This window comes from Entelurus aequoreus, linkage group LG09 (genome assembly GCF_033978785.1).
Source record: "Entelurus aequoreus isolate RoL-2023_Sb linkage group LG09, RoL_Eaeq_v1.1, whole genome shotgun sequence".
NCBI classification, from domain to species: domain Eukaryota; kingdom Metazoa; phylum Chordata; class Actinopteri; order Syngnathiformes; family Syngnathidae; genus Entelurus; species Entelurus aequoreus.
Genome location: NC_084739.1, coordinates 52,108,708 through 52,134,247, shown reverse-complemented (window position 1 = coordinate 52,134,247; position 25,540 = coordinate 52,108,708). Strand labels below are relative to the sequence as shown.

The 25,540-nt window shown below is 44.3% G+C and overlaps 2 protein-coding genes across 4 annotated transcripts in view; one reads left to right on the top strand and one right to left on the bottom strand.

The window, feature by feature from the left end:
• eno4 (enolase 4) overlaps positions 1–25,540 on the top strand; it is a 189,187-nt gene that overhangs the window by 147,700 nt on the left and 15,947 nt on the right. For all 3 annotated transcript variants that reach the window (XM_062058922.1, XM_062058921.1, XM_062058920.1), the window contains 3 exons: positions 2,159–2,333; positions 7,962–8,023; positions 14,011–14,128. In XM_062058922.1, the coding sequence (XP_061914906.1) occupies positions 2,159–2,333; positions 7,962–8,023; positions 14,011–14,128 (355 nt within the window). The remainder of the gene's footprint in view (positions 1–2,158; positions 2,334–7,961; positions 8,024–14,010; positions 14,129–25,540) is intronic.
• Positions 17,105–25,540, bottom strand: part of shtn1 (shootin 1) — a 168,162-nt gene continuing 159,726 nt past the window's right edge. Inside the window, 1 exon segment of the mRNA XM_062057881.1 lies at positions 17,105–17,297. The gene's annotated coding sequence lies outside the window, so the exon portion shown is untranslated.

Here is a 25,540-nt window from a genome sequence, read left to right as displayed (position 1 = left end):
CATGTGCTTTGTGGACTTGGAGAAGGCATTCGACCGTGTCCCTCAGGAAGTCCTGTGGGGAGTGCTCAGATAGTATGGGGTATCGGACTGTCTGATTGTGGCGGTCCGCTCCCTGTATGATCAGTGTCAGAGCTTGGTCCGCATTGCCGGCAGTAAGTCAGACACGTTTCCAGTGAGGGTTGGGCTCTCCCTTAGAGATAGGGTGAAAAGCTCTGTCATTCGGGAGGAACTCAAAGTAAAGCCGCTGCTCCTCCACATCGAGAGTAGCCAGATGAGGTGTTTCGGGCATCTGGTCAGGATGCCAACCGAAAGCCTCCCTAGGGAGGTGTTTAGGGCACGTCCGACCGATAGGAGGCCACGGGGAAGACCCAGGGCACGTTGGGAAGACTATGTCTCCCGGCTGGCCTGGGAACGCCTCGGGATCCCCCGGGAAGAGCTGGAAGAAGTGGCTGGGGAGAGGGAAGTCTGGGTTTCCCTGCTTAGGCTGCTGCCCCGCGACCCGACCTCGGATAAGCGGAAGATGATGGATGGATGGATGCCAAACTCCACGAATCACTTTTTGGATCACAATGCACTTTGCATTTTATATTTCATTCATTTAATTGGGACAGTGCACATTAATCAACACTTGAATAAACAGTGTAAATGCACGCCGGACTTAGCATAAATGCTAATTTTCAGCCGTAGTCCCAAGGCGGGTTTCTAAAATAACACAGTGAGACACATAAGACAGAAATAAGAACTAAATAAATAAGACATGATAAAACAGACAAGACAAGCAGTTGCAATACACAATTACAAGACAAAAGAACAGGACAGACAATTCACTCACAGCTTCAAATATGCTGGCCAGAAGCCTACTGGAACGTGCTGGAGTCTGGAAACAGTGTTTAATGGTTTAATAGGTTTATTTTAGCCAGTCTTTAAGGTTGTTTTTTTTAAAGTATCTAATGTGTCTGGGCAACTTATTCAAGGATTGCGTTCTTCTTACAGAGGAACTTTTGGATGAGGACAAAATATATATTTGATGTGTTCAGTATCTTTGACCATATAGGGCCTGATTTACGAAGATCTAAATACCATGCTCTAGACAGCGAAATAGCATGTACTATGAGTATGCACGCATGTTGCATGTGATCTATTAGCACTGTGTGTGTAATTGAAATGTGGTGCAGACCGCCTTTTTAAATGATGATTTGCGTGCATACAGGGCTTTTAACACGGAGACTATCATTTTTTGGACATTCATGTTATCATGTTCCTAACTGTGTGCAATGTGTTGAACCAGCAGCACACATCTCCAATCTGTAACACCTTTTCTGAATCACAATCTAGAAACATAACAGAAACATATGCACACTGACACTTAATTCCGTGAGCAGGGCTTTGGATTGTATCTCCAGCATTCGTCCGTCTGCAATGACTTAAATGTAAAAAAAAAAAAAAAGCACGGTGAAAGAGGTATTTTAATGTAGGTCAGGAGATATATTATTGTAATATATTTCTTTAATTTAAAAAAAAAAAAACGCCAAAAAGCTTCAATTGAATTCATTTTATTTTAGCCCCATAAGTCATCCAGCAGCTATAAAATTATAAAAGGAAGAATGACAATAGACAATATGTCTAATGACAATAGACAATATGTCTAATATTTTTTTCATTTCTGGCCGTCCAAAATGTTGACACACATGTAGAACGGATTTTCTGTCTGTCGATCGTCTGCCTGTAGCTGTGTGTGGAACTGTCAGTTTGCACGTCCTTCTGACACGTGTAAAATAAAATGTTTAATAGTGATCGAAAAATGGTGAAAAGTGTTGATAAATCATAAATTATTTTGCATATAATTAAAGACAAAGACGCAAAATGGATTGCACACCTTATTCTGCTCACTTAACAGATACAATCCACTCTGCACACGTTTTGTAGGTCAGCTTTTGTGTACTATCAAGTTTACGCGTGATTTAGTACCTTTACCTTTAGTAAATCAGGCTCATAGTGTACGTATGTTGTATAATGAAACATGATACCCTTTTGTCAGCTATGTGTGTGTGTGTGTGTGTGTGTGTGTGTGTGTGTGTGTGTGTGTGTGTGTGTGTGTGTGTGTGTGTGTGTGTGTGTGTGTGTGTGTGTGTGTGTGTGTGTGTGTGGACTCTGTAAGGATGTAGATCAATGGGAAAAGCTCAGCACTTCAGTGGGAGACGCGTGCCTGCTGCTCTCTGACATGACATTCAAGCCACAGGTTCCGCCCCTTCCTGGAGTCAAAGGTCGCCTCCTAAAACACATCAACGAAATAACTGTAAGCGAATTGATCCACATCACTGGAAATGAACAAGGTAACTTCTTGTATGTACTCACTTTAATCCATAATTTTTACATTTTTTCACCTGAATAATGGTATTTAACAATACATCTCCATAATCATTTATTTTTAACAATAATATACCTAAATCTTTGGTTTCAGCAATACATCCCTAATCCTTGATTTAAACTATAAATCGCCTGAATCCTTGATTTCAACAATATAGTACCTCTTTACTCTTTCAACAGTATATCACCGTTACTATCACTGTAGCGTTGTCGAGTTTAAAAGGGACGCGTAACATAAAAGACGGATGCTTTGGACTTACTTGTTTTTTGTGAACAGTTTTCTTTCAACACTTGGAATGCAACTACATACATATTTGCGCTAAGAAAGTGAGTCGTGGCAGCATACTCGAGGCGAGATGCACAATGCTGGACTAGCAATCCGCTGGAGTGAGCAAGCGAGAGAGAGAGCGCTCTTCTGAGCTCCACTTCTGGGCACCGTTTAGCTGTTCAATGAAAATCAACAAACAATATGGGAATAATAATCAGTAAATGACACACAGGCGAGGGCGTACGTGCGATGCACGTAACACACTTTAGTGTGATTGTGTAGTGGGTTTACATAAATCACCCACAGAACTTCAGTTATGGTTAATGAGTTCTGGTCGGACATTTCTGTGGTAGTGGTCTCATGAAAACATGAAGATGATGTTGAACCTGCTGGGTACAGAGGAGCCGAATTTCCTCTCCATAGAGTTGTTTTTGTGACACATGCCACCACACGTTGAGACAGCTCTCACTAATTCAGCTATTACTGAGCCAGATGCTTTTCCCAGCCACCCAGAGCTTCACCCCTGACGTAATGGCCCCGATGCGCAGTCGCGGGCCCAAAGGCGCAAGTGTGCGCCCAGGCAGGGGGCACACCGCCATCAATAGCCATGCTAGCCCTGGATTGCACTACTCTCATGCACGTTTTGGTGCCAAAGCTAAAAGGTGCCGCTCCCTTTACAGCTACAACGTGATGTTAAACCCCAAGGCCTGCGCTTAGTAGTGGCCGTGAGCACTAGGCACATGTGTCGCGTGCCTTAGAACCCCTTTAGGGTGCGTTGAAGTGAGTCCAACTAGAACCAACCAAACTGTATCTACCTGGCGCACCAGTTCAGGCTTTTTTCCCCCCCAGCGCGTTGATGCTCATGTCCTAAGAGCTAGCTTCTGTAGCCGAGGATCGGACCGCCATGGGTCCTGTCTTCAGCTCCCGCCCAGCTCACATTGCACCCAATCTCTATGCCCCCCTCCTAGGCAGCGTGAGTTTCACCCTCAATGGGCCCATGCCCATTGAGGGTGAAACTCACGTTGCCTCTTCGGGCTGTGCCCCCACCATGCGCTCGTTATGGAGCCCTACCTCTAGGCCTAGCTCCAGAGTGGGGTCCCCATGACCCACGTCCGGGTGAGGGAAATCTGGGTCCTTGATTGCGTCTTTTCATACAGGTCTTCGAGCTGCTCTTTGTCTGGTCCCTTACCTAGGACCAGCGTGGACACTCCGTGGTAACTTACGACCGCCAGATAATTTTGGATGTGGATAGATCGGGCCGTTTTGGACCGAAAGATGCGTATACGTTGGACCTCCTCGCTAGCATCGGAATTCTACGCCGGCTACATTCAGCGGCCTGTGAAGCAGCGCAGCCTAGTACCAGCGGGGATCGTCGACGGAGGAGACGTAAGCGGTGTGATCGGAAGCAGAAGCGCGGATGCCGGGCTAACAACAAAGCTAAAGGCTAATCCTCACTGAACGCCGCTTCGTTCCATCCTGCTTTCAAATGTCCGCTCCCTGGAGAACAAACTGGACTACCTGAAGCTAGATTTATATGCAAGACGCGAGATGAGAGACTGCTGTGCCATATTTCTCACAGAAACGTGGCTGAAACCATCCGTTCCGGACGAGGCAGTTAGCATCGAGGGGCTAACTCTGTTTCGGTCGGACCGGAGCAGAACTCTCACTGGTAAATCCCGAGGCGGTGGTGTTTGCATATACATCAATAACAACTGGTGCAACAATGGGAAGATAGTCTCATGTCACTGCTCTCCCGATGTAAAAATATTAACTATAAAATGCAGGCCATTTTATTTACCCCGGGAATTCAGTGCTATGATCTTCACAGCAGTGTACATTCCCCCAGTGCTAACACCAAAGAAGCTTTGAATGCTTTGTACTGCTCCATCAATGAACTGTAATCTACACATCCAGAGGGAGTTTTCATCGTGGCAGGGGATTTTAATCCCAGCAAACATGAAAACTGTGTTCCCTCATTTCCATCAATATGTGAATTTTGCAACCAGGGGTGGAAGCACGCTGGACACGGTGTGCAGCAAAATTAAACATGTGTTTAAAGCTGCACCACGCCCCCACCTCGGCTCCTCAGACCATCTATCTGTGATGCTAATTCCTGCATACAAGCCCCTGCTGATCAGGAAGCAAGCTACAGTGAAGCAGGTGAGGACCTGGCCAGAGGGAGCAATGGAAGCATTACAAAACTGCTTCGAAACCACAGACTGGGACATGTTCATGGCAGCCGCCACCGATAATCATCACATGTGTGGAGGAGTATACAGAGTCTGTGTCCGCATACATTCAGAAGTGCATGGAGGATGTCACTGTGATCAAGAACATCCCCACACGGGCCAACGAGAAACCCTGGATGAACAGTGAGGTACGTGCAATGCTGAAGGCTCGGAATAAGGTTTTTAAGTCTGGCGACATGGTAGCATTAAAAACAGCCAGAGGTAACCTGAACCGTGCCATTAAGGTTGCAAAGCGTGCTCACAGTCCGAAAGTGCAGGATTTCTTCGAGAACCCCACAAACACTAGACGAATGTGGCAGGGCATACAGGTCATCACGGACTATAAAGCCTCCCCCCGTCCCTGTGACAACAGTATCAGCTTCCTAAATGACCTAAACAACTACTTTGCGAGGTTTGAGGCACTTAACACCACTCCGGCGAGAAAATCCATCACTCGCCCTGATGAGCAGCCGCTCAACCTGGACACAGCGGATGTCCGGAAAACCCTGAGGAGAGTGAACCCCCGGAAAGCAGCGGGACCTGATGACATTCCGGGCAAGGTGCTTAAGGGATGTGCAGACCAGATGGCTGGGGTTCTCACAGACATCTTCAACCACTCGCTGACCCAGGCTGTGGTACCATCATGTTTTAAGACGGCCACAATCATTACAGTGCCTAAAAAAAACCACAATCTCCTCCCTCAATGATTATCGCCCCGTTGCACTCACCCCCATCATAATGAAGTGCTTCGAGAGGCTGGTAAAGGAATATGTTGTCTCCAGACGTCCCCCCACATTCGACCCATACCAGTTTGCTTATCGCCCTAACCGCTCCACAGAGGACGCCATCTCCTCTGCACTCCACCTGAGCTTAGCACATCTGGAAGGAAAGGACACACACGTGCGGATGTTGTTTCTGGACTTGAGCTCAGCATTCAACACCATCATCCAGCAGCATTTGGTGAGCAAACTGGCACTCCTTGGATTCAGTACCCCCCTATGCAACTGGCTGCTTGACTTCCTCACAGACAGACCCCAGTCTGTGAGAGTGGGCAACAACATTTCCAGTGCCATCTCCCTGAGCACCGGCTCCCCCCAGGGCTGCATCCTGAGTCCGCTGCTGTTCACGTTGATGACCCATGACTGCAGCGCCAGGTCCACTACTAACCACATTGTGAAGTATGCGGACGACACGACAGTAGTCGGCCTCATCCGTGACAACAACGACATGGGCTACAGGGAGGAGGTGAAACATCTGGTTGACTGGTGCAGAACCAACAACCTGGTCCTGAATGTCGACAAGACCAAGGAAATCATCGTTGACTTCAGGAAGCATCAGCCCAACCACACTCCACTTCCACTCTTCATCAACGGCACAGCGGTGGAGATGGTAAGCAGCACCAAGTTCCTGGGGGTGCGGATAACTGACAATAGGACCTGGTCCTTACACACCGGAGTTCTTGTAAAAAGAGCTCAGCAGCGCATGCACTTTTTGCGTCGGATGAAAAGAGCACAGCTCCCTCCCCCCATTCTCACCACATTCTACAGAGGCACCATAGAGAGCCTACTGACCAACAGCATCTCTGTCTGGACTGGAGCCTGCAGTGCCTCAGACTGGAAGTCTCTGCAGAGAGTGGTGAGGACGGTGGAAAAGATCATCAGGACTCCTCCTGACCAGGGCTCAGAAAATCTGCAAAGACTCCTCCCACCCCCACCAAGGACTGTTTTCACTGCTGGACTCTAGAAAGAGGCTCCGCAGCCTCCGAAGCAGAACCTCCAGGTTCTGTAACAGCTTCTTCCCTCAGGCCGTAAGACTCTTGAACGCATCATAATTATCCCCTCAACTCCCCCCAAAATGGATTAACTCGCTGGAATAAAAAAGACAATATAACATCCATCCATAAACGTGGATGCATATGAAAAAGTGCAATATATTTATCTGTACAGTAACCTATTTACTGCGATGAGGTGGCGACTTGTCCAGGGTGTACCCCGCCTTCCGCCCGAATGCAGCTGAGATAGGCTCCAGCGCCCCCCGCGACCCCGAAGGGAATACGCGGTAGAAAATGGATGGATGGAGTAACCTATTTATTTATTTATATCTGCACCTTATTGCTTTTTTATCCTGCACTACCATGAGCTAATGCAACGAAATTTCATTCTTATCTGTACTGTAAAGTTCAAATTTGAATGACAATAAAAAGGAAGTCTAAGTCTTGTCTTGGGAGACCCTACCAGGGGGCATAGAAGCCCAGAGAACATAGCTTATAGGATCATTGGGACACTCTGTCAAGACTGGGTCTTTGGCGTGGTTTGCTCTCCCGTGGTGCAAAAGAATTGGAACGGACGTGGCGTGCAGGTAAAGACATATTTAATTATTACTATAAACTCAAACAAAAGGTACAAACAAAAGGCGCTCACAGCGGAGGTAAAAAACTTGACTAGAAAACAAAAGGCGCGCACAATGGCGGAGAACTATGAACATTAAACAAACAAAACTTACGTGACAAGAGATGAAACAAGAACTAACGTGACAAGGAACTGTGGACATGGCATGAATGGGTGATGTCGCCAGGACGAACAACAGAAACAGAAAAGCCTATATAGTGACATGATAAGTGAAAACAGGTGCGTGACTAACTGTGAACAGGTGCGTGACATGACAATGTGAAAACGTGAGACAGGTGTGTGTGAGTCCAAACGTGGAACAGGTGAAACTAATGAGTAACCATGGAAACAAAACAAAACCAGGAAGTGAAACCAGGAACTAAGGAAGTGTCCAAAAAACAAAACAGCACATGGCCAAACAAAAACATGAACACAGACATGACACACTCAAACTCCTCTATTACGATAAGGTGGTAGTTCAGGAAAGGAGACAATTTATAACCTAAATCCTTAACTTCAACAATACTGTATGTCACCTGAATCATTGAGTTTAACAATAATTCACCTAAATCTTTGATTTTAACTATACATCACATGAATCTCTAAGCTAGATGTTAGCTTATTTTTTAAATGTGTCTTAATTACTTCCTCTGTTAGGTCCATCAATTAATGTATGAATAAACCATGATCATGTGGTTTAATGTCCTGCAGGTTCACTTGTATTGGGGACAGTCTGCAATGAGGCCTGCAGTGACGACTCTCTGTCAGACATAGTGAGTGTTGTTCCCTTTCTTTTTCCAGCTTAGTGTCATCAAAATAGAGTATCCTCACCTTGATGTTGGTTGGTTAGTTCTATTGTTTTGTGGATCCATTTTTCACTCGGGATAAACCAAGAAGAAATATTGGTAGCAAAACATGACATGTAAAATGCTGCACCTCCTTGCTAAGTGGAGTCCATAAATTAATGAGACCTGAAGAAAAGCTGATCAAGTTCACTGTTAACTGTAACCCTGTAACCCGGCAGGACACTTAGAGCTTAGTCATCTGTGCAGCATGAAACCAACAGAACAGCCACTTCTACATTAACTTGCCCTCCTACTTTTGTATAAATAAATTTACTTTGCAACCTCGGTTTTTGAACGCCCCACTTTTTCTATGATTCTGTTTTTGACAACAACATTAACATTACAATCACAAGACGACACCGATCATGTTTACAAAAATTACACTAATTACAGATGAAAGAAGTCAATGATTCAAGAGTAAAAAATTTACCTGTTTTAAAAAAAAAAGAGACAATTTTAATAAATGTATTCGGTAGAAATGGATGGATGGATGGATATTCCTGTTACGTAGAAGTATAGCAGACTATTTATTTTTACCTCTGCTATTTATGACCTACCCTATGTCATATTCTATTCAAATTATTTTATACATATTACTTTTCTTGTTGTACTCATGCGACTAAATTTGGGACCTTGAGAACTCAATTGTGTGCCATCTCATGTGTGCTGGTATGACAATAACGTTCATTTTATCCTATAGGAAAAAAAAAAACACCAGCAGACACCAATATTAATCAGTGCAATGTATTTTGGTGTCTGTTGGCTCCAAATCAGCCTGTTATTTTATCCAGCCGCTTTAAAATGTAATTGCTGGATAGTAATATCTTTATTCCTGTCAGTCCAAATATGTTGACACCCATACTGTTATGATTTGTCACACAGGTTATATTCTGTGTTTGTGTTCAGTATTATTGTCCTTAGTTTAGTGTTATGTTATGTTTCTCATGCTCTTTTCCTCCCTTTACATTTTCTTGTTGGTAGCCGCACCTGCTTTCTGTTTCGTCCCCTAATCACTCCACTTTATATTCTGGCGTCTCCCTGTCTTAGTTGCTGGTACATTGTTCGCTAGAGACGACGGTTTATTTGTTGGCTTTGTTGTTTGTTTTCACGCTCCCTATGTGTTTGTGCTCATCTCCATGCTAGGTTGAGCGATTACCCAAGTTGCGGGTTTTTCGCCTTATGTGTTGAAGTTCAAGTAAAGATGTATCTTACTTGCAAGCTGCTTGAGAGTCCTCTGCACCCTTTGTAATCGCAAACACGTCACAATATGCCAGCATACGTCAGGATGGACCAGCCATATTGTAGAGGACCTCTCTTTCGAAGGACTCTTAGAGTGGAACCGGTTAAAGTTAATGGAAATTGAAGCCGAGGGCCAGCACTATTGTCCAGAGGGTGTCAAGAAGTGGATCCTTGGGCCAGATGGTGACGCTGTCCCGGTCTACTCATCCCTGCCGCCGACCCATGCTCGTTGCCGTAGGCAAGAGCTGTCCTCAGCGGCTTGGCCATGCCACCCCAACGACTAGAATCCCAGGATTCCTCCACCAAGTTGAAGCGAGGGGCAGACAGATGTTACTCCCTTAGCCGCCACAACAAGAGTTAGGTAATCCAATTGATCATTTCGCCAAAAATTTCAAGACATGGGCCACAGAAACACTGCATGAAGCAAACGGAATTCGATGACGTCATGCCAGCGTTTTCCAAGACATGTGCAGGGACACATGCGCAAAAGCGACGGTCACGCACATAATGACGTCATGCTTCTAGTGTCTGTGGCGCGCTCAGATGACGCCACACAAAGATTTTTTTCCTCTCACCAGAGCGTCAGAGACTGGCAGAGGCTCCAAAGACGTTTTTTTTCTAGTTCTTTTCATCAGCCTCCCAGAGAAATTAAGTTATCTATAACTGACTACCAGTCCTTTTTTTAAGGATGAGAACAGCAAGTCAATCCCAGCCATCCAAGGCTCAAGTTTGCACTTAAAGGCTCAAGCGCCGCCCATACAAGTTCAAGCTCCACTCCCTAAGAGAAAAGCTCCGCCCACTTTGGATTCAATCAATCAACCAATCAATGTTTATTTATATAGCCCTAAATCACAAGTGTCTCAAAGGGCTGCAAAAGCCACAACGACATCCTCTGTTCAGAGCCCAGGAAAAACTCACAAGCCAGTGGGATGTCAATATAAATGACTATGAGAAACCTTGGAGAGGACGGCAGATGTTGGTGTTATTATTTGACTCGCCACCGCCACCTGATTTGTCCCAAATGGATTTAAGGATTTTGTTTATTTTGTTCTGGTTTGGGACTTCTGGAAACCTTTACATAGATGGCTTCCCTCACTCCTCTTTCGTACCATCCATCCCCCCTGTCCAGAATCTGTACATTTTCTTTTGTTCTCAGAGGAGTGCTGTTCCTCCATGAGGTGCAGGTAGGCAGCTGGGTCTTGGCCTGAAGCGTTGCTAAGTGATTGTTTTGTTTCCCCAACATATGAATCAGTGCATTCATCATTGTTTTTGTGAGTATGGGGATGCACTAGTCTGTCTCAGGGTGTTGCCTGGATTTAAGAGTACTGGGATGTTGAAAACAACATCCTGGTTTGATGGATGGACAACAGTCCATCCATCCATCTATTTTCTACCGCTTGACCCTTTCGTGGTCACAGGGGGTGCTGGAGCCTATCTCAGCTGCATGCGGGCGGAAGGCGGGGTACACCCTGGACAAGTCGCCACCTCATCACAGGCCAACACGGATAGACAGACAACATTCACACACTAGGACCAATTTAGTGTTGCCAATCCACTTATTCTCAGGTGCATGTCTTTTAGAGGTGGGAGGAAGCCGGAGTACCCGGAAGGACCCTCCGAAGTCACACAGAGAACATGCAAACTCCACACAGGATCGAACCCAGGACCTTCGTATTGTGAGGCACACGTACTAACCGTTCCACCGTGCTGCCCGGGATGTTGTATTGAATAAAAATGATTCTGAGTTTTTCAGATAGACCTGATACATATGGAATGACAATATGTTTGCGCCTGTTGCCTTTTTCCTCCTCACCCACTCTGTTCTTGTTATTTCTGGAACTGGATGCACTTTTCACAAACAACCCCAGCTGGTCGTACATTTATTTTGTTCTCAAAGGAGTGCTGTTTCTCCCTGAGGTGCAGGTAGACAGCAGAGTGTTGGCCTGAAGAGTTTGTCCGTCTATGCTGTGTCAGCTGGTCGTTTGTAAAACGTACATCCAGTTCCAGAATTAACAAGAACAGAGTGGATAAGAAGGAAAAAGGCAACACACAAAAATATTGTCATTCCATATGCATCAGGTCTATCTGAGAAACTCAGAATAATTTTTATTCAATACAACATCCCAGTACACTTCAAACCAGGCAACACCCTGAGACAGAGACTACCCCACACACACCCGAAAAAACAATCTGCATGCTATCCGGTGTAATGATGGCTGGTGATTTGTATATTAGGGAAACAAAACAACCACTAAGCCGACGCATGGCACAGCTAAACTCTTAAGGCCAAAAGACTCAGCTGTCTAACTGCACCTCAGGGAGAAACAGCACTCCTTTGAGAATTTTTTTTTACAGATTCTGGAAAGGAAGATCGGATGGTATGAAAAAAGAGTGAGGGAAGCCAGCTATGTCAAGGTTGAAAAAACATCTTTGAACAGAGGAGGTGGTCTATGACCCCACCTGTCTCCCACATACAACATTGTCCTTTCTACCATTCCTAAAAGACTCTGCAATTTAGCCTCAAACAAAAAACAGGAGTTAAAAACATTCTGGTCACCTTACGTGACCAGAATGTTTTTAACTCCCGTTTTCTTGTTGCTAGGTGGCTGATTAGCCGCACCTGCTTTATGTTTACTGATTAGCATCCTTACCCCTAATCCTGGTGTCTCCCTGTCTTAGTTGCTTGTCCATTGTTTGATACAGACGACGGTTTGCTTGTTGGTTTTGGTATGGTGAAAATGTTGTGGGTTTTTCGCCTAGTGTGTTGAAATTCAAGTAAACATTTATCTTACCTTCAAGTTGCTTTGTTTGCATCCTTTGAAATGGCAAACACTTAAGAACATGCCAGCATACGACACATACTAGATTGTCTTTTCATATTCTGTCATTGTACCGCTTTCACCTCCTTTCTCACAGCATTTGTGCGGAACTGTGCCAGTTAGCACGTACATTCCAAAACTGCTAAACAAAGACACAAAAACGGTAGCCGCAAACACTTTCAGGTTAATAAATCACCTTGCGAGCCCAAAATGATTATATTTGCTTGATGTGTACATTTCGTCTGTGTGGACATTTTACACATCTTTCTATGCTGAAGCCTACCCTTGCTTGTGCTGATTGCTGTGCTAACACACGCAATCAGACACAAACACACATATTACTTAAAAGTAAATGTTCTATTCACTTCCTAATGGGAAGTGATTTATCACTGATTTATTTTTAAATTTGCGAAATTTGTAATTAAGAGGACTTCATGCGTACCCAAAGGGGGCTTTTTTTTTTAGCCCGCAGCTCCTTTTTTCTATATTGTAATAATACATTAAATATTAATGAGATATAGTATATCATTAGCTAAGTTGGGAAAGTTACTTTTACTCTATTGAGCTTGGTCAGCTATAATAAAAGCTAAGATGTTTTCACGAGAATACATGTAGAGTATGCTATAAATCTATTGGATTGATTTTAACATATGTCACTAACAAGATGTATCAATCAAAATAACCCCCATTTTATTGCAAGTGTGTCCAAACAATTGAAGGGTGCAGGGGCAACTTCGATGTGTTTTAAGCATTAAAGACATTGAAAGCAACACAATGTAGGTCAAGCCATACAGTGTATGCTAAAATTCTGAACAAAACATTTAAATTAACTTTGTGTTATAGCTAACAAAGCCTCTTTCTCAAGTTTGGAGCAAATGGCAGAGTGATTGTGAGCCTGACATTGCCGTGTGTCGGATAACTGAACACAGACAATAAAAAGAAATGGTTGTTTCAGAAGGAAAAGTGAAGAAAAAGAGAGATGTGCGTTGGTAAAATTGACTAGGGAAAATGAATGATGCACCCAGTTTCAAAATATACTCGCTAAAATGATATGTAATCTTTAAAAGAGGTGGGTGACTTTGATTACCCCAATGTAAAGTAATTTGTGTAACTTACAACAAAATGTGTTTATACAGTAGCCTGCTCACATGAGCAAGATTGCAGTTTCATGTAAAACCCTACTGATGGGCACATCAATCAGTCTAACGAATAATTGTTGGCACTTTTTTTAATCAACATCACCTCTGTGCTGCTCAAGTATCCACAGCCTGTAGATACTGTATGTACAGAGAGCAGCTATGGAGTTACTGTGAAAAAGCGCACAGGAAGAGAAGCATCCTCCTTCGTTGAGAGCCAAACAGAAAAGAGCATCGTCATGTAGTACTATTGCCAAATGTTTCAAACAAGAACATAAAACTGCTATTTACAATGTCTACTTTTACTGGGTTAATTGATTGGATGGTTGTGTCTTTCAACACTTGTGTTCTTCTTGAAGTGTTAAATTTAGAATAATCTTCAGAAAAGGTGGAATAGTAGAATAGCATTAGCTACATTGTCAGATGCCAAATATTAGCCGTTTTTCCGCTATTTAGAACGCACATAAAAGAGAAAGATGTGTGTTCTTTCTCACTTAAGGATAGTGGGTAATGGGAATAATTTAAAAAAAAGTAAAGGTTTAATGGCAAGCTGTGGTTTTTATTTAAATAATATAACTCATTATATTGGATCCTTTGGTTTTCCAATAAGTTTGGACACTCCTGCTGTCCTTGTGTGCCTTCATCAAGCGGAAAACAGAGTGATTGTTCCTTTGGAGACATCCGTCACCTTCTTTGTCCTCTTTGCGCTTCTTTCTTCTAGGCTGTGGGTCTGGGTATGGACTACATCAAGGTAGGAGGTCTGAGGTGCGGCGAGAGGATGTCCAAATACAACAGGCTGCTTTGTATTGAGCAAGAGCTGACACAACACGGAATCCTGGGTAGGTTTCTTTTTTCAGGCTGCGTCCAGAAATGAGGAGGTCACACAAAAGAGAGAGAGTGAAAGGGAGCAGTGTGTGAGGAATGACAAGTGTGTGTGTGTGTGTGTGTGTGTGTGTGTGTGTGTGTGTGTGTGTGTGTGTGTGTGTGTGTGTGTGTGTGTGTGTGTGTGTGTGTGTGTGTGTGCTTGTTTGCGTGTGTGCGTGCGTGCATGTGTATAAGTATGAAAGTATTATTGTAGCAAAATTATTAGCAAACATGAATCTCAATCTGTGCATGTGTAATAATTTGTGTCTGTATATCAATCCGAGTGTGTGTATTCAGATCTGCGTAAGTGTGTTTTAAGTTGTCTGTCTGTCCGTAATCCGAAAGAACCCCTCGCTAGGCTGTCAAATTACACGTGACTTTTGCGACACTTCTGCCACGTAAGATTTGAGCACACGCATTCAGATTTTGTGAGCTGGCCTGCTGGCTGGTTTGGGTGCTGCATGTGGGCGGGATGCGTTGACTTCTTCCCCCGTTAAGGGGCTCCGTTCCCTGGCTTGGAATCGTATGCTGTGTGGATGGCCGGGATGCGGTTTTGTTTTTATTTTTATTTTCCCCTCAGGGGGAGGATTCAACAGGGTAGTTGCTGGATATTCCATCTCCATTGTTGGGGTTGCTGCAGGTTGGGTGGGTGGTTCCCGTGGCCCCGTGGTGGGCGGTCCTGCGGCGGCCGACTAGGTTGGGGTGGCCTGGGGCTGGCCCCGTGCCCTGTCTTCTGCTGGGGCGTCTGTCTATGGCCTGTTGCTGGCCGTCATGGTTGCGTGGTCCCTTGTTCCTTGGGCTCTCTGGGTGGCTGGGGTCATACTCTGGCTCCCGCACATACTGGTAGACAAATATATTGTACATACAAATATACACATAGACACTCACATACACACAATTATTTATATATATGCGCACACATAGGTACCTATGCTCCCACATGCATACACACATACAGTACATACATACACACTCAAAGCTCATACATCCACACGCACATTCACTGTACAAACATACATATACACATACTGCACATATACAAGCACATATGCATACATATGGGCATATAATCACGTTTCATCAAACATATATTAACGTTGTTCCCCTAGGTGAAACTGGGTAACACACGGCACACTGACAAAGCTTAACCTATTGTTACTATAACAATCTACAAGGTTAATACAGTTCGCTTCTCTTTCTTCCCCTCCATGTATGTGCTTTCTTTTGTATTTCAAGTGATCATTACATTTTCAGTATGTATTGAAACAATTGTATTGTTGATAATAGAGGTAGATATTGTTATTATTATTGTTGTATTAATCCTTATTAATAGTGCTATTTGTATTGGTATTGCTCCATTTGTAGTGTAATAATGTTCATTGTTATTTCTGTGTTATTAATATTTACTTCACTAACAAGCTGCTTCTCGGCTATCACTTTTACTATCATATTTGTACATATCGTATTTGCTGATGCTGTTCTGGTGTTGTTGTTGTTGTTGTTGTTGTTGTTAATGTTGTTGTTGTTGTCTCTCTGTCTTAACCCCCTCTTGTCCCCGCAATTTCCCCCTCTGTCTTCCTTTTTTTCTCTTTCTATCCCCTCCTGCTCCAGCCCAGATGCGCCAAATAATAATATAAATCCATTAACTAAAGTCAAACACAAATAAGGCAACAATATAAGTCACTTCTCTTTTGTAAAGTAAATCTGTACAGCCAATATGGGCATCTACATCCACAATATGATTTGCCTGAGTAGCTGGACAGGACAAAAAAAAACTAACAACAAAAAAATATTTGTTAGCGTGTAATACAACTTGTGCACGTGCATTCAGAAGTGCATGCGTGTATTCAATCTGTGCGTGCACATCTAACATTATGTTCTTTTTTACACGTGACTTTTGCGACACTTCTGTTGTGCAAGAGTTGTCCGTCTGTACAGCGATTTGAACGTGTACAAGGTTTTGTATGTAAGCTCCCCTTCCCTGTACCTATACTCGCCACTAGTTGGCGCCTTGCAGCCACTGATCATGTTATTCTTCGTTGAAGCCAACAACGATGGACCACGCTCGAACACTTGCGTGAGTAAAATGTCATGTTCTAACAGTAACTTAGTTGTCAGAAGTATTAAGTCTTCTTCAGTTATCAGTCATTTTATTTGTGAACAAGTTAGGTTTTCTCAAGCGTGTGTGTCACTGAGCAAACACGTTAGCAATCAAGCTAGCTTCTGAACTGCTCTCTTAACTTCGGCTAAAAAGGCTGCAGGAACTCATATACGGCACATCAAATGTTATCTAGTTAGGCATTATTATATATACTGTAGTTGTAAGCATGCTGCAAAGTTAACAATTATACCTTAATTTTAAAAGATATGTTGTGCTTTGGCTGTAAATTGTCTCGTTTCTTAATGATCAGAGTCCCGCCCCAGAGAAGGATGTCGAGACTGTAGCCAGAGACCTCATCACGCTCATTAAGAAACATCTTGAGAGCAGTGGTGAAGGAAGAGCTGATACAGACCTCGGCCCATCAAGGGCAGCTGCCGTTTTTAACACTTCATCCAGGACCATAGTGATGCAAACTTCTGTGTCATCAGAAATGCAAAGGTAGTTCAATAGTTCAAAGTACCAGTTCTGCACACAAGTGTATCAATAAATAGAAGTGAGTGATATGTAAAAATATGAACAACATCAATTGTTGTATTGTTTGTATTGTTAAACAGTTTACATCAATTGTAAACTGTATTGGTTTAATATTTTTTGTCACAGATCATTTCCAGGCCTTCTCAGGGGGAAAATGAGGTTTGCAACCCCACAACCAAGAGGCGCTCACAAATTCAATCAATTTCAATTGTATGTCCTTTATTGTCCTGCAACTATTACTCCAAAACCAAACGAGGAGCTCATTCATGAAACCATTCTCATGAATGGTCTCATTGCCTGAGGATGCAGCGCATGATCAGGTCAGGTGCAATTGTGTTGTATACCTTGGTCATAAGATGACGTTTTCACCGGTACGGTAGCATACTGTAATTGTATGGTATTTAAAGACAGCCTATTTTTAGCATTGTGATGAGGTGGAGACTTGTCCAGGGTGTACCCCGCCTTCTGCCCGGATGCAGCTGGGATAGGCTCCAGCACCCCCCACAACTCTGAAAGGGACAAGCAGTAGAAAATGGATGGATGGATATTTTATGCAATTAAGAACATATTTGCATTAAGTGTCAGGCATGAGTGATTAAAAAAGGGGTCCTAATATGCAAAACCAACTTTTCTTACCTTGTTTGGGATCTACATTAGTCCCAAAAATGTAAAAACAAATCATGGAGCCTTGCTTATAAAACAATCTTGCCTTCTTCTAAACGAGCTGTTTGGAATTTGAGACATTAGTGAATTTTTTTTCTTTAGTTTCGTTACTGGATATCTGATAAAGGTTTACTTCTACCATTATATGGAGATATTTGCACGAGTACGCTGTTTTTATCTAGTTGGATTCCAAATTATTGTCCAGGGTGTACCCTGACTTCAGCCCGAGTGCAGCTGGGGTAGGCTTCTGCTGAGGAGCAGGGGGAGACACAGGTGGAGGGCTAAAGTCACTCGACTCGACGGGCTTCAGGCGGTAAACATGGTAGACGGGATACGACTTGAAGGACTTGGGTACCTTGAGTCAAGCTGTAACGGGAGTTATCATCCGCTCCACCTCGTACGGTCCAATGAATTTAGGTGCCAGTTTCTTTGACTCTCCAGGTAGTGTAATGTCTTTGGATAATAACCAAACCGTCTGGCCGGGTTTGTAGTCAGGAGATGGTCTGCGATGGCGATTAGCCATGGTCTGGTTTGGCTGTCCTCGACAAGGCAGCACGGGTATCACGCCACACACGGTGCACACGGCGCAGGAAGGCAGTCACGGAGGGAACAGTGGACTCGATCTCTTGAGAGGAGAAGATGGGAGGTTGGAAGCTATGCACCACACGGAAAGGAGACAAGCCAGTAGATGAACAGATTAGGATGTTACGGGCATACTCCACCCATGGATGCTGGTGACACATGCATCTCAGGGCCGCCCCTAGGTCCTGGTTGGCTCTTTCTGATTGTCAATTCGATTGTGGGTGGTACCCTGATGACAAACTGACAGTGGCTCCTAACAAGTTGCAGAAAGCTCTCCATGTAGCGGATGAAAATTGAGGGCCTCTGACTGACACCACATCCATGGGGATCCCATGAAGTCGAACCACATGGTTGACCAGAAGCTGGCGGTCTCCAGGGAGGAGGGAAGTCTACGGAGGGGGACACAATGCATGAACTTAGAAAATCTGTCGACTTAGTGAGGATGACAGAAAACCCCCTGGAGATGGGTAGACCTGTGACAAAGTCCAGAGCAATGTGCGACCATGGGCGAGAGGGGATAGGAAGGGGCTGCAGCAACCCCGCAGGAGCTTGATGGGAAGCCTTGCTTCTGGCGCAGACGGGGCATGCAGCCACAAACCTCTTAGTGTCAGTGTGAACGGTAAGCCACCAGCACCGCTGAGTGAGCAGGAACTCAGTGCGTCTGGCACCTGGGTGGCAAGCAATCTTGGAGGTGTGAGCCCACGACAAGACCTCTGGACGGAGGGTTCTCGGCACAAAAAGGCGACCAGGAGGACATCCAGCAGGGGATGGGGAGTCCCTGATAGCCTCCGACACACGTCTCTCCACCTCCCACTGTACTGCACCCAGAATCCGGGACTGAGGAAGGATAGTCTCTGGGGGAGTGTCTTCTGTAGGAGGAGAGAACATCCTCGACAAGGCACCAGGTATACCATTGAGTGAGCCCGGGCGAAAAGTGATACAAAAGTCAAACCTAGTAAGGAACAGGGACCACCGAGCCTGGCAGGGATTGAGACGTTGGGCAGAGCGGAGGTAGGCTAGGTTTCGATGATCAGTACAAATGATAAAGGAAACACCTCCAGCTAGTGCCTCCATTCTTGAAGGGCGAGGACAACTGCAAGAAGCTCTCGGTTCCCGATGTCATAGTTGTTCTCTGCAGGCGAAAGGCGTTTGGAGAAGAAGGCGCAGGGGTGCAGTTTCTGATCAGAACTGGAATGCTGGGACAAAACAGCCCCTACCCCGGTGTCTGATGCGTCCACCTCAACAAAAAATGGGAGATCAGGATTAGCTTGAACTAACACAGGAGCGGAGGTAAAGAGGCATGTAAGGCGTCGAAAAGCCTGGTCAGCCTCTAAAGACCACACAAAACGAACCTTAGAGGACGTTAATTTATTTAAAGGTTGGGCTACTTTGCTGAAGTCTCGAATAAAGCGTCGGTAAAAATTAGCAAACCCCAGAAACCTTTGCAGCAGCTTCCTGGAGGACGGCGTAGGCCAGTCTACAACCGCTTGGATCTTAGCTGGGTCTGGCTTAACCTGCCCCCTCTCCACAATCAACCCCAAAAACGACACTGTGGGAGATTGAAAAGTACACTTTTGGGGTTTGACAAATAATCGGTTCTCTAAAAGTTTCTGCAAAACCAAACGGACATGCTAATGATGTAATTCAATGGAGCGTGAAAAAATAAGTATATCATCCAAGTAGACTACCACGAAACGGCCTATCATGTCACGGAGGACGTCATTAATTAAACACTGAAAAACCCCAGGAGCATTAGTGAGGCCGAACGGCATGACGCAATACTCAAAGTGGCCAAGAGGGGTGTTAAAAATAGTTTTTTTCATCACCTTCACGAATACGCACGAGGTGATACGCATTACATAGATCCAATTTAGTAAATACTACCGCCCCATGCAAAGGAGCAAACGAAGACTCCAACAGTGGAAGAGGGTATTTATTTTTAATTGTAATTTTGTTCAGAGCTCGGTAGTCTATACAGGGTCGTAACCCATCATCCTTCTATTTATCAAAGAAAAACCCCGCCGCCACAGGAGCGGAAGAGGGACGAATGTGTCCGGCGGTGAGAGAAGAGGAGATGTATTCCTCCATAGCACTATGTGTGAGGCTGCTGTGCAATAACTAAGGAGCATTGCTATAAAAAAAAGTATTTATTGTCCAAAGTCCCCCTCATAGCTGGGCGGATGTGGTATGCTGGGCTCCCGGGTAGGAAAACCCGATGTCGAGGCCACGGGGTAAGAAGAAGCTGCAGGTTGAGCAGCCTCTAAGTCTGGGAGCGGGGGAGGGACAAACAGGCGTGTATGCATCGGCTGCACCAGTGTGGTCAGGTTTGACAAAGTTTGTTCGCTGGCCATGAGCCCTGAGGGCCAGCTGAATACGATTCTCATCTGCGGGTTCCATAATAGACTCGGCAATTCTGTCACAGTTCGATTAAATATAGAACAGAGGAACCCAAGGATGCAGATGGAATTTGAGTAAAACAGTTCTTTATTTAACGAAAAAGCACTCACAACAATGATCCAAAAATAGGACATAACAAAAAGCGACGGTGCTAAAAAGAGAACACAAAAAGAGCACCGTGATAAAAACAACAAAAGCTAATATACAAAACTAACTAAACTTGGGTCGGAGTTGCAAGACGTGCAAACTAACTTAGTACATACCAAGCTGGATGGCACTGGAAATAGCCAAGAAGGTAAGTAGCATAAATACACGGCGCATAGGAGTCTTCATACAAGTAGAGTCGAGAAGTGGAATTGCCGAGTGCCATCCAGCTGACAAGTTGCTGCTTAAGTAGTGCTGGTGAGATTGGACACAGCTGTGCACGTCTCACAACTCCGCCCACAGGGAAACACAGGAACTCTGAGGATGACAAAAGGTAAGAGCCAGGTCTGCTGCACCAACAAAGGAAAACTGAGCATACAAACCACAAGGTGGAAACAGGCGGTGACAGTATAAAACACAAATAGTGACTTCGTATTATACATCTATGAACAAGCTTATTGGTGTGTGTCTAGTGGGACAGGTGGAAGTTAAGTCAGAGAAAATGCAGTCGTTTATAAATTACTTCATGTTTTTATTTGGCTCAGTAGCAAATGAGTCACGGACGGGTACTGGTAGTGGTCCCCAGTTGGGGACCACTGATGGAAATTACAAGGAAGTGCTTTAAATGTAGAAAAAAAATCATGTATTTAAAATATTCACCCAGAAATACAAATTCAAATAGTCAGTTTTCCTTTTTTAAGCTAGTTTGTTCCTAATTATCTCTAATATGTCATATAAATAAAGACACGTGTAATAATGGGTGTACATAACAGTCACGTGACGTTAGCGTAACGTCGTCTGTGACGTGTTATATGGATTTTTCCATCCCACCTGAAGTGGTGGCCGCCCCCGGCCGTTTGGTAGACATCCAGACGACAGGGGGCGCCCCGCCCTACCCCCGGCGGACGCCAGGGAACACCGCCATGCCACCACTTAAGGTGGGATGGGAAAATCCATATAACACGTCACAGACGATGTCACGCTAACATCACGTGACACCTCTGATGAAGGCTGCAGAAGTAAGGTAGCAGAAACTTGTCAGGTACAAAACTTTACCTTACTAGCCTATATAAATCAAACATTTTTTTATTATATATATATTTTTTTTTTCAAGATGGCACCGCTTTAGTGGCTACTGTTGGCAGGAGCTCTGTGCTCTTGTGTCATCCTTTTGTGTTTCCCTCTTGTTTTCATGTGTTATTATATTTATATATTTTTTTTGGCCTTTTGGTTCGGGACCCTTTGGAACTGTGTGACAAGGGGTAACAGTTTCGTGACTTTTGCAGTGCTTTTTTGTGGACTCTGGACCATTTGGCCAGGGGAGACCAGCTGCTTGGTCCCTGCCACACCAGAGTGGAGGAGATGTGGATGAAGAGACAGGGCTGCGGAGCTGGCGCTGAGCGCCGGGACGGACAAGCTTCACAGTGTCTTGGCTGAATGAGCAGGTATCGGACACCTCGGTCTCTTTGGACGCATCCTCGCTCATCCATGCGAACTGGACACTGGCCACTGTCCAGTACGAGAGTGGAGTTGGCTCTCTTGGTTGCTTTGTAGAACACCGCAGAGGCCACCACAGTGTATATGTTTCTTTTACTTTTTATTCATAGCTGTATGTAGAAGTGGCTGGTTGCATCAGCTCTGCTTTTTTAATGTCTTTCATGGTTCCCTCTTACACACATGTAAGAGGGATGTGTGCTATGGCTATGAGTTGTTTTTTCCCTTGGCCTCAGTCTCCAGGGGCCCAGGCTTGGACCGATTTTATTTTTTCTCACCCCCCAAACCCCCATTGTTTACCTGTATCTCACTTTTTTTGTAAGGGGCGCCGGAAGTTGGCAGACCCGTCAGCGATCCTGTTCTGTCTCCCTGTAATGTTTGTCTGATCTTGAATGGGATTGTGCTGAAAATTTTAATTTCCCCTCGGGGATTAATAAAGTATTTCTGATTCTGATTCATTTATAAATACACATCAGCAGGCTAAATGAACCTCTTCAACATACTATGTATAATTGTTTATAAATGGTTGATTTATATAGGCTAGTAAGGTAAAGTTTTGTACCTGAAAAGTTTCGGCTACCTTGCCAGGTACAAAACTTTACCTTACTAGCCTATATAAATCAACCATTTATAAATACACATTAGTAGGCTAAATTAACCTCTTCAACATACTAGGTATAAGTCATGGACAGTGTAGTGTCAAAGAATTCCGTTGTTTGGAACAACTGGAACACAAACTGGCCCGCTTCCGCAACCACCTGAGATTCACATTACGTTGCAGAGATGAAACAGTTGTTCCAACAATAAAAAACCCAATTCCGACGATGAACGCGGAACACATTTTAAAAAAAAGCACGAAATGCCTTGATGAGAGAAAGAATACGATGACAGTGAACAAGATCAACAACATAGAAGAGCAGGACCCAATGACTATGTAAATGTGGTAAAAAAATAAAATAAAATATAACAGATTGTTTTTTAGGATGGTTAAAGATAACGTTGTAATTTTACAACAAGGGGTGTTACAGGGTTAACCGAGAAAAGGACAGGATGTAAACAACGTTTCCCCCTGAACACGAAAACCGAACGGATAATGAATGAACGTCTACAACGTGAGCACGAGAAGGAATTCAAGAAAACAAAATACCATCATATCAGAAAACTTGAGAAGCTAACCTCAGCGAAAAAGGAGGAGGAACACACAGAAAAAAGAGAAAAATGGGTATATAACCTTTCACAATGCAAATTAACAGCAACGGAAAACAAGGTGCTGTCTCGCGGTCTTAACTTTGCCACAACCCCAATTAACATCCCATACGAAGAATTCATCGTAGCAACAGAGATAGCATGTCATAAATTAACAAATCAAGGCGACAAAGCGGGTTTGCGCAACGGGGTAGCAGGGATACTGAAGACTGCCAAAATAACACACAAAATCACCAGTAGGACAAAACAAAGTACTACCTGCAGACAAAGGAAGGACAAAAGTCATTACGGACACAAAACAATATGAAAGCCAAATGATAGCTATGCTGAAGGATAAAGACACATATGAAGTTCTAAAAAAAGACCCGAGAGAAGACAAAAAGAAAAAACTGAAACCATTAATGGACGAGGGAAAAATAGATAAGGACAACTACAGTTTTTTTAGTACCGACAGCCAGTATCACCCCCAGAATATACGCACCCCTAAAATATATAAAAAAGATGTTCCACTCCGCCCAATTGTTGACAGTATAGGCTCAGTCACATACAACCTTTCGAAAGCCCTAGTCGAGATAATAAAACCTCTACTAGGCCAGACAAAGCAACACTGCTAAAACTCAAAGCAGCTGACACAATAATTAAGCACTGTGTAGTCTCCCTATTCACAAAAACACCAGTGGACGTCACAATAAACATAGTACAGAACCGCCTGCAAGCAGACTCAACACTCCGGAAACGAACACCTAACAGTTGAAAACACAGTCCAGTTGTTATCCTTCGTAGCCAAGTCTACATATTTCCTGTTCAGAGGGACCATATACAGACAGAAGGAGGGTTTTGCCATGGGGGACCCTCTCTCAGCCATCATGAGTGGTTTCTTCATGGAGGATTTGGAGGCCAAAGCCATAGCCACCGCTCCCGAAGGAGTAGGCTGTCCCTCTGGAGGCGCTATGTGGACGACATCCTGGAGAAGACTCACGGACCACTTAAACACCATAGAGGAGACGGGAAACATAAAAGTTCACTCATGTGGAGGGAGAGCACAGATCCATCACATTCCTGGACATGAAAATCCACCACATTGAGGATGGAAGCATCAAGATAACAATATACAGAAAACCCACACTCACGGATCAATATAGACATCAGAGCACCCCACAGCACACAAACTGTCAGTAGTCCGCACCTTATATGATCGCACCAAAGTGATCACAGACAACCATGACAGAGAAAAGGAGGAAAACCACATAAGACAGGCGCTCAAAGCCTGCAACTACCCAAACTGGGCCATAAACAAAGGCAAACAAGAGGTCCAGAGGAACAACAAGGAGACAAAAAAGAATAAAGGTTCTAGGCCTGAAATCCTGGGCATGGTCACCCTCCCATACGTCAGGGGCATCACAGAACGCATACAGCGAGCGTTGAGGAAACACCGCATCAGCACACCAGTGAATCCGCACATCAAGCTTCGCCAAATTCTAGTACACCCTAAAGATCAGATCCCCCCTGAGAAAAAGTGTGATGTGATTTATGAGATCCCTTGCCTAACATGCAATAAAACATACATAGGAGAGACAGGTCGACAGTTCAGCACACGCAAAAAGGAACACCAGAAAGAATGTGAATAGGAAGCATCTGGAACGCTCACCTGTGCAACGAGAATGAAAGCAAAGCAGGAAAATCCAAAATCAGCCATTTCAGACCACTGCAAGAGGGAAAACCATCTAATGAACTGAGAGGCAGCCAAGGTCATCAGAATGGAAAGCAACAAATTCCATTGGTGGATCAAAGAAGCGGTTGAAATCAGGAAGCGGACCCCAAAGGCTATCAACAGGGACGAAGGAGCCTACCAATTATCCCACACCTGGGACACAGTCCTACAGGGCCGCCCCTGGCCGTTTGGTAGACATCCAGACGCCAGGGACACCGCCATCCCACCACTTCAGGTGGGATGAAAAAATCCATATAACACGTCACAGACGACGTCACGCTAACATCATGTGACACCTCTGATGAAGGCTGCAGAAGCAAGGTAGCCGAAACTTGTCAGGTACAAAACTTTACCTTACTAGCCTATATAAATCAACCATTTATAAAAAAAAAATGAATTAGATGTTACCCACCTTGCCCAAGCAAGGTGGGTAACATCTAACATCTTTTTTTTAAAATGCCAAAAGCAACCTGTTACAATTGTCAGGAGACAATGCCATTACACCTTTTGGCCCTCCATGTTGGCAGCTGTAACAACGAAGTCTGTGAAGTGAGT